The following is a 12,192-nucleotide window of genomic DNA, read 5'->3' as shown; positions in this document are numbered from 1 at the left end:
TCCCACTTTTCGACTTGCGCCCTGCACAATTCCAAACGTCCCTTTTGGTTATCGGATAAGCCAGAGAAGGGCATTGCAGAAAGAGGACACTCTGCCAGCTGCTTCTTGTCAGTTTCATCCCTCCCCACGGTAATGACTCCAGACACGGAACACCAGAACAGGATTCTGCGTTACGTTCTGCCGCGGCGTGTGGCTGGGCTCGCTCGCTCGAGTCGTCATCTGGAGAGGTGTTGCCTTTGCAGGCAGCTTTCCGCAGTGCACCAGCCTTCTGTTTGAAGCACGTCGCGCTGGGTTCCACAGCTCATCTGTGGGGGAGTTGTGGTGGCAACACTGCTCACAGCCGCGACTGGATGTCCTTTTTGGTCAACCAGAAAGTAGCAGCCTGCCCTGTGTGCTTCTCCTTTTCTTCCTTTTCCCTTTAGCTGTCTGCTTTTCGAAGGCTTTGGCCAAATTACTGATGAAGTTCGAGTAGCTCCAGAGCACGCGGCACCCTCCAATCTTTCGATAGAACTCTGAAATGTGTGGAATTCTCGCTGGGGGCATTACACTGGCCGGAGTAAGACCCCGTAGGCAGAGGGCACAACGAGTGTTGTAGAGAAGTCCTGTAACTGATATTGAAGCTTTTTCCAGTTTGCGGAGCAATGCAGGCTCTGAGCCCTGTGCTTCTTGTTGCCTGAGGTGCACAAAGGAATCCTCCACATATGTCAGTGTCCTGTGCAGCTCCTGCAGCATTGTACTTTCCGGTGTCCTAGTGATATTTCGATTTGGAAACCAAGGCACTGGCGTCACGTTGCAAAATTCGTGAGAAATTTTCAACAAGGCCTTATGAGTCAACTAGATATAAAATCAGACAGGTGAAATGTAAATTATTTGCGTATCTTAAAAGCATTTTAACACAAACAGGATTAAAGGTCCTGCCTCTGCCAGTTGCCAGGGGCTTCCTTAAGAGCCGGTGTGGGGAGGAAGGGCCTCGGTGGTATCCCAGTACTCTCGTCCTGGCCTCCTTGAGGGGTCCATCCATCCGTGTGTGTGTGTGTGTGTGTGTGTGTATACATGGCTGTTCAGACAACATGCTAAACCACCCTCAGTGGTTGAGTGTGCGTTGTTGTTGAACTGTGGGTTGCTTTTGAACCGTGGGTTATCGTGTTCTCTGAATGCTAGGGATGTTGGAGAATTCCACCACGGACTCCAGTGAGGCTGGATTCTTCAGAATCCGCCCCCCCGGAGTCTGTGGCGGAACGGGGCAATCCCCCCCCTGCCACCCCACGGAATCCCCCCAGGACGGAGCCTACCTGGTGGTGACGGTGGCAGCAGCAGCAGCTCCGGCGGCTCTGGGTGGTCTTCTGGCTGCTGCCAGGCTGGGGGAGCAAATGGCAGCTGCTACGCCAGCCGCCATTTGCGTCCCTGCCAAGCCGTGATAGGCTACGTAAGTATCTACGTAGCCTATCATGGCTAACGCAGGGATGCAAATAGCGTAGCGGACGCCATTTGCGTCTCTGCGGCAGCCGTGATAGGCTACGTATATATTTATGTAGCCTATCACAGCAAAAGGCAGGGACGCAAATGGCGTAGCGGCTGCCATTTGCATTCCTGCCTTTTGCTGTGATAGGCTACATAAATATATACGTAGCCTATCACGGCTACGGCAGGGATGCAAATGGCAGCAGCCCAGCAGCGGACAGAGGTGGGGCTGTGGGCAGCCCCGGTCGTGGCTCCGTGGAGTCACCGCGGAGCGGAGCCAGCTAGGGAGGATTCCGGGGGGGGGGGCGGCACACCTCCCCCCCCCACCGCGGATGGCCCCAGCAGAACCAGGTAAGTGTTTCGTACACCCCTACTGAATGCAGCACATTTTCCGCAGGGTGGCTTGTTAACCACCCCGAACAACCCATCAACAAACCATGGGTTCTCAAGGTGGCTTATTCGAGAAAAATAAGCCACACTACATGGTTAATAAGCCACCCTAAGGAAAATATCCAGACAACACGCTAACCCAGGGTTCAACAAACAACCCAAGGTTCAAAACATCCCACACTCAACCTCTCTCTCTCTCTCTCTCTCTCACACACACACACACACACACACACACACAGATTGGCTTTCATTTTTAAAAGCACCAAGTAAACATTTAACCAAAGGAAAACACAAGGCACTTGAATTGTATTCTTTTTATTTGCTGAAGATGGAAATGTTTTGGACTTCAACTCCCATCAGCCCCAGCTAGAATGGCCAATGGTCAGGAATACTGGGAGATGTATCGATTCACTGCATTTCTATACTGTACTGCTGAACAGCCAAAGCTCTCTGGGCGGTTCACAACCATTAAAACCATAAAATACAACACAGTCAAACAGCATATATAACTTTTTAAATGTTTAAAATTAAACATTTGAAAATGACGGTATTAAATGGTTGCAGTCCAAAACATCCAGAGGGAACCCCAGTTGGGGGAGGCTGTGGCAAACAGAGCCTCCAGACGCCCTGCCCCACCCCACAGCCAGTCAAGTCCCATCATACGGCAGCCAAGCAGAGAAAGCGCATTTTACTTACATAGGCCTTGTACAGACCCCGAGCATCCCGTCTCATCCACATGATCTGCAGCTTTGTTTTGGTCAGGGGATCTGAGCGTGCCGAGCACTTTTGGCAGAAGCCGGAATTGGACTCCACCAAGGTCACAGACAGAAGCGTGAGTGCAGACACCAGGGCTGAACAGGGAGGGACACAACAAGAGCACAGGTGAGCAGGGGGTCAGTGAAGGGCGGCCGACTTAGGAGCACCAAAGCAGGCGGAGCCAGTGGAGGCTGGCAGCCCCGATTTCGGCGGGGCTATGCATCCATTCTGGGTTTCACGCAGAACCAGCCAGACCTCTACAGGAGCTATGCAAGGTGCTGAACCTATATGGACCTACATGGCTCAGCATCTTGGATAGCTCTTTTAGAGGTCTGGCTGGTTCTGACTGAAACCCAGACTAGATGCACAGCCCCGCCGAATTCAGAGCCACCAGCCTCCACAGGACGGAGTCGTTCACTTTCATATGGCAAAGCTTTTGGGCACAATTTAAAAGACGATCAGATCACCAGTGATTGGAAGAGCTTTCTCTGTCTGAGACTGTGGAGAGTCGCTGCTGATCGGTGACAATGGCTAGGTTCACACAACACAATAAGCCAGACTGCAGGTTGAGTATGAATTAAATGTGCGTTGTTGTTGAACCATCGGTTGTTGTTGAATTGTGGGTTGTTGGATTGTGTGAATCCAGCCTCACTAACCAACCATGATTCGTTAGCCACCAACAACCCACAAAGAGAACCCATGTTTTGTTGCTGGTTTGTGAACTGTGGGTTGCTCATAGTTAACAAACCATGGTTTGTTAGCACAACTAGGTTCACACAACACAACAACCTATGTGTCAGGGGGCCCTAGCCAGCCTCTTTCAGTCTACTCCAGTAGCCAACTCCAGACGCAGACAAAGGATTCTTTTCAAGGCTTTATTCCTTTTACAACTTAATAACTTCATCACCAGCGACTAAGCTATGAACAGCAGAGTAACCTATGCCCCTGGGTTGGAAACAGTTGGTCCCCATTTGAACGAGAATCACTTGCAGACCTTGAACTTATGGGCTAGGGAGAGTCCCTCCCCTTTTCCCTTGGGTCCTCTGGATGTGACCATTGCTTGCGCGCTAAACGGGCGCTACGCCTCCTTTCCACGCCCTCCATAGCTCGTCGCTCTTTGCGTCTGCGTCAAGCATCCAGCCAGCCCTCCTCCCGTGCTCCTTCCCTCCCACGAGCGCTATCTATGTCTGGAATGCCGGGAGGAGGAATCTCTGCCAGCTGCACAGCCTGGGAGGGATGAGCACGCTCCTCTCCCACGGATGGCTGTTCCTCCTCAGAATCAGAACTGCTCTGAGGTTCTATGGGCTCAGTGTCCACCCTGACACTATGATTCAACAACAACCCACGATTCAACGACACCCCATACTCAACCTGTATCCTGGCTTGTCGTGCTGTTTGAACCAGGTCACTGACTGGCAGAGCTGTCTCAAGACATTTTGTTGCCTGAGGCAAAGAACAAGATGGCACGCCCTCCCATTTCATGTACGAAAGCTGACTGGGCTTGCAGTTGAAATGTTCTTCAGCATTGGCTATGGGGCAGTGCCCTCCGCTGCACACGAAGGCAGCCGGCTGGCTTAAAGGGTGCATGACAGGCCATGTGGCACACAGCTCTTTCCTCCAACACCTTGCTGCCACCTCCCAGCATCTGCCGCCTGAGGAGACTGCCTAATGGTAGGGACGGCCCTGAATGGTGGGCTAGGTGGACAAATACTCTGGGCTCTTCCAGATGCATTTATTGTGCCACTGCCCTGCCTGATTCATGAAATTTGGAGGTGGGGTGTCCAGATTTTAGGGCGGGTCTGCTTGTAACCAGTGGGGCTGCTAGGACTAGAACATGAGGTCGAAGTCCAGGGGCCTACAATCCAGCCCCCCCCCTCACAAAATGACCACCCACAGAGTGGCAGGCGATGAGGATAGTAGAAGCAAATCCCATTTTATGCCTGTTGTCACGATGGCACTATGATTTCAGTGAGTTTAAACAGCAAAATTGCACATTTTTAAATCAGCGTTGGCAAACAGTTTTGTTGCTGCTGTTCTAATGTATCAGGACGAAGAAGACAAATGCTCACTGTATGTTTCACAACTGAAGTTATACAAATGGACCTTTAAAGATAATTAAGTCCAGGGTCTACCCTCCACTGCTTCCATCTTTTCTCTAACAGCAGAAAATCTGCTCATGAGGAAAAGACAGAATAGCTGCATGGTGCCTTCTGACTGGTGGCATTAGGCCCCTCTGTCTGGAAGCACCTCTGGTATAAGGCAGGTTCCTAGATGAAGGATTTTGCAAGCTGATCTGAGAAGAAGGGGGTTCTAATCCAAACTTAGTTTCAGCTCTTGCATGGAGCATTTCAGCTCTTGCATGCAGCAAGAGGGGTGGGGGTGGTATAGAACATTAAATGGATGAATGTAAGTGGGCAGGGGCAGAGACGTCAAGTGCAGGGGGACATTTAAACTGTCCCTGTCTTTGGATTTTCAAAAGGGAATATTTTATCATCCTACATCTAACATTGTGGGGGCAAAACTGAAACTCTCCAGAATTTTTTTTCCTTGCCTTGACTTTTTCTTGTTAAAATTCAAATGTAATATTCATGCAATCTATTTGCCTTCCAGTCCCAATGCTACGAATTATGAATGTTGTTGAATTTAGGGATTTTTTTTTTAAGTATGGTGTTCAGTTCAACAGTTTAACATGACTGTCTACAAATTCTTCAGTAAGACCCAAGAGTAAAGAACCAGCCAAAACTTTCTGGTCTTGTCGATTTCAACAGGAGAGAATTAAGCACAGGTGCTACGACAGCCTGCTAACCTTATGGGCAGAGACCCTAGTCGGACAAGTATGCACACCATGGACCACAATGCCTCTATCTATTGTACCACCTTCACAACAACATAGGAATCCCTGTGAAGGGCCAAACTAATGATCCATCTAGCCCAGACAACAGAGGCCATCTAGGTGTCTCTGGGTGTTCACAGACAGGGCATAGTGATGGCTTCTCATGTATTCTGCTCCCAGGATCTTGTGCTCAAAGATATACCACCATTATACATCAAGGTACCAATATGTGTAACAGATGCTGGGGAAAAATATCCTACTATCTCCAGCCTCTTCTCTCTGCCTCTGTCTCTCTTGTCAGTCTTCTGATCACCCCACCCACAAGCAACTGCTAAAGCTGAATAGCACGAAGGAGAAGAAGGACTTAAAAATAAAATAAAATGGGGAGTGTGACATGCCAGAGATGCAAGAGCAGGGAAGAAGAGTAAGACCCGTCACATACCAAGACAGACACCAAGCTCCTGAGACTCCTGCACCATGCTCGGACCAGTACTACCGCTTCCTCTGCAATTGGCGGAATGAAGAAGGAAATTGCCTTTGCCCCCCTTTTCTTTTCAGCATGACAATGAGCTCAACTCGACTTGTAGGGTGTGGCCCCACGTGGTAGAAAGCGAAAAAAGACAAGAAAAAAAAGGAGAAGCACTGTGTGGTATCCCACAGGAAATGCATCTTGCCTCCATTCTTTGAATTACGTTACTCAAGGTCATGACATGTATCCTGTACAAGCTGCCCACTGGTTATGTAACCAGGATGCTTTCCCCCTTCCCAAGGCCGCAGGGCTCCACCGACTTGGGGTCTGAAAACAGGGAGGTCAAAGCACAGCAGTTGTTGATGTAGATGAAGTGAAACTGTTTCCACTTACAAAATGGAAAATAAAGGTGTGAATGTATTATTAGTATTAGCATTTAGCATTAGTGTTAGTATTTGCTGGGTCTCAGATGCACTGATTCCAACCAGTATACCTAGGTTGGAGGCAGACCATGGTTTTGAAGGCCCTGTCTACATGATGCTGGTCCAGGGACTACAGAAGCAAGCAAGCTCCCAGAGACCGAGCGACCAGAGCGAGCAACCAGGGCGAGCAAACAGGAGTTGGCCAGGGGAGTTGCAGTGGTTCAAGAGACAGAGGAGACAGAGGCAAAGAGGTAAGTGGGCTGCAGGAAGCCCAGGGGGCTGCCCTTTATCCTTCTGAGTGGCTGTGAGCTCACCAGGTGCTCCTGAGAGCTCCAACTGAATTGGGGGTGTGTGGCCTGAGTACTCCCAGCAGCTGTGTGGGCAGGAAGCTTCTGTCTGTTTCCTGCCTCCCAGCTGAGCAGAGCAGAGCAGAGCAGAGCAGAGCAGAGGAAGCTGCTCCAGCTAGTCCAGGGACTACAGAAGCAAGCAAGCTCCCAGAGAGAGAGCGACCAGAGCGAGCGAACAAGGGGAGCAAACAGGAGTTGGCCAGGGGTGTTCGGCAGGGGAGGTCAAGGGGGAGGACCCTAACATTTTTTTTTCATTTTTTAAGATTATTTTTCTTGTAACACACACTTCCACACCAGTGGGACTCTGCTTTTAACCTCTAGTGAGTAGAGGACCAGGCACAGGCTAGTCTAGAACAATCACAAAGCTAGACACAAAAAGGGAAAAGAGGCTATGGAAGGACAGGACTCTCCAGTGGTGGTGACCTGCAAGGTGTGTGCCATGTTTGTTTTCTTGCCTGAGAACAACATGGCCTACACCTGCAACAAGTGCAAATTGATCACGCTGCTGGAAGAAAAAGTAAGAGGACTGGAGCGGCGACTGTCAACCCTCCAGGGAATAAGAGAACACAAAGAGTTCTTGGACAGAATGGGGGAACTACAGCAGCAAAGGGAAGACCAGAAGCTTGAAGAGCAACAGCAAGATGAGGCAGTGGGAAATGCTGAGGTGAAGAAAAATGGAGTAGAGGATACTCCTTGGAAAAGGGTGACAGTTATGAGAAGAAGAACTAGACGCCACTCTGCACCAGTGGAAGCAGTGGAGCTGTGGAACCGATTCCAGGTACTTGAGGATGAGACTGGAGGACAGCCTGCAGAGGAAGAATTACAGGAGAACCTGCATGAGAGTGAGCAAGAGGCTGAAGGTCAGTCAAGCAGAGGCGATGAAACTGAGGCCTACAACAACAAGAAGAGAAGGGGAGGAGGAGTGGGAGACTCCTTGCTGCGTGGGATCAAAACCCAAGTATGTCACGAAGACCTGTGGACTCGCCAGGTATGCTTTCTCCCAGGAGGACGGATTAGAGACACGACTGAAGGGTTGCCTGCACTCATAAAGCCCACTGACAGGTATCCCTTTCTTCTCATCCATGTGGGAACAAATGATCCCTTTCTTCTCATCCATGTGGGAACAATGACACGGAGCTATGAAGAAATCACATCAGACTTTGAAGCTTTGGGAAGGAAACTCAAGAACTTTGGGGCCCAGATAGTTTTCTCATCCATCCTTCCAGTAGTTAGAAGAGGGATAGAAAGGGAAAGAAAAATACTCCAGGTAAATGACTGGCTATGAAGGTGGTGCTGGCGCAAGAGATTTGGATTCTGGGACCACGGGCTATACTTCCTGGAAGATGGCCTGTTGGCAAGGGATGGGTTGCGCCTCACAAAGGCTGGGAAGAATGTGTTTGGCCACAGCATGAAGAACTTCATCAGGAGGGCTTTAAACTGAATCCTACGGGGAAGGAAGATGTAAAGTTGGGGGTAACAATGGACGAAGGCTCATGCACTACAACGGAGAGAACAGCTCTATAGGGCCCAATAATAGTCTTCACAAACATGTAGGAAGAAAGCCAGACTATGAAGCACATGGTCTTCGATGTCTATATACTATTGCCCAGAGTATGGGAAACAAACAGAACGAACTTGAATTCTTAATACAAGAGGGAAATTATGACTTGATAGGTGTAACTGAGACTTGGTGGGATGACTCTCATGACTGGAATACAGCAACTGAAGGATATAACTTGTTCAAAAAGAACAGGAGGAACAGAAAGGAAGGTGGAGTTGCACTATATGTGAAACATATCTCTGTACAGGAGATGAGGACATATCTCATACAGGAGGATGAGCTTGGTAGCCCCATCGAGAGCATCTGGATCAAAATAAATGGAGCAAAGAATAAAAGGAACATGGTGGTCAGAGTCTACTACCAGCCACCCAATCAAGGAGAAGATGAGGATGAAACTTTTGAAAAGCAAATAGCCAATGTTTCAAGGAAGCAGGATGTAGTAGTAATGGGAGACTTCAATTTCCCCAATATTTGTTGGGAGACAAATTCTGCAAAACATGGCCCCTCCAGGAAATTCCTGACTTGTGTGGCGGATAACTTCCTGCTACAGAAAGTAGAGGAAGGAACTAGAGGATCGGCTATCCTTGACTTGATCCTAACCAACAGAGATGACTTAGTGGATAAAGTAGCAGTTACAGGAACTCTGGAGGAAAGCGACCATGTTGCACTTGAGTTCTTGGTTCTAAGGGAAGCAAAAGCCAAGTGTAGTCAAATGCGTAGCCTGGATTTTAGGAAAGCTGATTTTAATAAACTCAGAACAATGATCAGTAAGATCCCATGGCAAGCGATGCGAATGAGAAAAGGAGTCCAAGATGGGTGGGAGCTTTTAAAAAAGGAAATTCTCAAGGCACAATTACAAACAATTCCAACAAGAAGAAAAGGTGGAAGACAACAGAAGAAGCCAATGTGGCTTCACAAAAAGCTAAGAGATGACCTGAAAACAAAAAAGGACACATACAGGAAGTGGAAGGAAGGCCAAGCAACAAAGGAAGAGTACAGGCAGGTAGCACAGAATTGCAGGGATGGCGGCAGGAAGGCTAAAGCTGAGAATGAGCTGAGGTTAGCGAGGGATGCTACAAGCAACAAAAGCACATATAGCTTTCTTCAGCTATGTGCATAGTAAAAGGCAGAGGAAAGAAATGGTGGTTCAGCTATTAAATAAGGATGGAAAAACGATAACAGATGACAAAGAAAAGGCAGAGGTGCTCAATTCATACTTTGGCTCAGTCTTCTCCCAGAAGAGGGTCTATGACCCCCCTGGCAAAGGTGAAGTACAGGCTGAAGGGGCAGGATTGCAGCTTGAGATCGATAGGCATATGGTCAAGGAACACCTAATGACTTTGAATGAGTTCAAATCTCCAGGGCCAGATGAACTGCATCCTAGAGTAATAAAGGAACTGGCAGAAGAACTCTCAGAACCGCTGTCTATTCTCTTTGGGAAATCATGGAGGACGGGTGAAGTGCCAGATGACTGGAGGAGGGCTAATGTGGTCCCTATCTTCAAAAAGGGTAAAAAGGAGGAACCTGGGAACTACAGACCAGTCAGTCTGACATCAATCCCTGGGAAAATTCTAGAGCAGATGATAAAGCAATCCATCTGTAAGCACCTTGAAAACAATGCAGTGATTACTCGAAGCAAGAACAAATCCTGCCAGACAAACCTGATCTCATTTTTTGATCAAGTAACCTCACTTGTGGACTGTGGGAATGCTGTGGACATCATATACCTCAACTTCAGCAAAGCTTTCGACAAAGGGCCCCATGATATCCTGATGAACAAACTAGCTCAAAGTGGGCTAAATAAAACAACAATCAGGTGGATCCACAGTTGGCTACAAAGTTGTACTCAAAGAGTGCTTATCAATGGGATCTTCTCAAACTGCGGAGAGGTAACGAGCAGGGTACCACAGGGCTCAGTCCTGGGCCCAGTGCTCTTCAACATTTTTATTAATGACTTGGAGGAGGAGGTGCAGGGAATGCTGATCAAATTTGCAGATGACACAAAATTGGGCGGGATAGCTAATACTTTGGAAGATAGAAACAAAATTCAGAGTGATCTTGATAGACTGGAGTGCTGGGCAGAAAACAACAGAATGACATTGAATAGGGATAAATGCCACGTTCTGCACCTAGGAAAAAGAAACCAAATGCACAGTTACAAGATTGGGGTACGTGGCTCAGCAGCACTACAAGCGAGAAGGAGCTTGGAATTGTTGTAGGTCACAAGCTGAATATGAGCCAACAATGTGATGTGGCTGCAAAAAAGGCAAATGCTATTTTGGGCTGCATTCATAGAAGCATAGCTTCCAAACCCCGGGAAGTACTAGATCCCCTCTACTCAGCACTGGTTAGGCCTCATCTGGAGTACTGTGTCCAGTTCTGGGCACCACACTTGAAGAAGGATGCAGACAAGCTGGAGAGAGTTCAGAGGAGGGCAACAAAAGTGATCAGGGGACTGGAGACAAAGCCCTATGAAGAGAGACTGAAAGAACTGGGCATGTTTATCCTTGAGAAGAGAAGACTGAGGGGAGATGTGACAGCGCTCTTCAAGTACTTGAAAGGTTGTCACAGAGAGGAAGGCCAGGATCTCTTCTCAATCTTCCCAGAGTGCAGGACACAGAATCATGGGCTCAAGTTACAGGAAGCCAGATTCCAGCTGAACATTAGGAAAAACCTCCTGACTGTTAGAGCAATGTGGCAATGGAACCCATTCCCTAGGGAGGTGGTGGGCTCTCCCACACTGGAGGCGTTCAAGACGAGGCTGGACAGCCATCTGTCAGGGATGCTCTGACTTTGATTCCTGCACTGAGCAGGGGGTTGGACTCGATGGCGTTGTAGGCCCCTTCCAACCCTACTATTCTATGATTCTATGTATTTGTTCATTCATTCATTTCATTTCTATATCGCCCAATAGCTGAAGCTCTCTGGACAGTTCACAGAAATTAAAACCACAAGGTATATTACAGTCACTTCTTCTTTATACGACTTTAACTCACATGGTTTCCTTCCCTCCCAAGGAACAGGAGGTGTCAAAAATCCTGTGAGATTCTGAGGGTGCAATCCTATGCATGTTTAGAGAGAATAAGGTCCTACAACTCCCAGCTTCCCCAGCCAGCCATGTTTAGAGAGAATAAAGGACTTTATTCTCTCTAAACATGCATAGGATCGTGCCCTTAGTCGCCCTTCCGAGAGCTATAATCATCAGGGTTTGTTGGCTGAGATGAGGGCATCTGTTTTAGTCCATAGTGTGGTGAAGCTCAGGGAGAGGTGAAAGTGCCCGAACACATCTGCTCTGCTCACACTTGCATCAAGACATATTGTAGTCTCCCCATTCTTTGGGCATGAAACGTTTCCCCTTTCTGGATTGCAGAGAGCTTCGACTGGCTTCGTGGCTATGTCACCTAACAGAGAAACTGCTGTGATGGCTTCTTATTTGGTTCAAGCACCTTTGTGGGAGGCTAAGTCAATATACTCACCATTGTCTGGTCTCTTTCCTCCTCTGTCAGGACTTAAGGATGCACAGATTTGTCTGTTTCACTTTCTCTCACTTTTTTTTTTTTTTAACTCTCAGGTTCTTTCCATCCTGTTTATGAATAAATTTGTGAATTTTGGTGAGTTCTTATCAAAAAGATGAACCAAACAAAATTCTCACCCATCCTCATGGGCCAGATTCATAGGTAGAAATCCTAGCATGGACAGGGCCATCTTGTACCTGCTTGCCATGGGTGTCGAAATCGAAACCCCCTACTTCTGATATAGATCCACAGTGCCCCCTAGAGCATCTGGACAATTGGCACTTTGCTTTTATCTAGCCTTATCTCCCTTCTTTGTCCTCCAGCATACAAACAAAACCTTAATCCCTTTTCTTGAATAAGCTGATGGGTTCCAACCACTTTGGGCTTTTGAGTTGTAAGTTACTGTCATTAAGGTGGATCCAGCCACTAGGTAATTTT

The 12,192-nt window shown here is 48.1% G+C and overlaps 1 protein-coding gene across 1 annotated transcript; it reads right to left on the bottom strand.

Annotated features, from left to right (window-relative positions):
• Window positions 1–363: 363 nt before the first annotated feature.
• On the bottom strand, window positions 364–5,919 carry OSM (oncostatin M). Its single transcript, XM_084819267.1, has 3 exons — window positions 5,883–5,919; window positions 2,548–2,702; window positions 364–834 (listed from the first exon to the last, which is right to left on the bottom strand). Exons 1-3 carry the CDS (start codon window positions 5,917–5,919, stop codon window positions 364–366), a joined length of 663 nt encoding a protein of 220 aa, XP_084675393.1.
• Window positions 5,920–12,192: the final 6,273 nt, after the last annotated feature.

This window comes from Heloderma suspectum, chromosome 13 (assembly GCF_057233095.1).
Source record: "Heloderma suspectum isolate Gila_16-S chromosome 13, 16-S_ref, whole genome shotgun sequence".
NCBI lineage: Eukaryota > Metazoa > Chordata > Lepidosauria > Squamata > Helodermatidae > Heloderma > Heloderma suspectum.
Note: the sequence above shows the minus strand (reverse complement) of the source record. Positions and strands in the feature narration are given on the sequence as shown.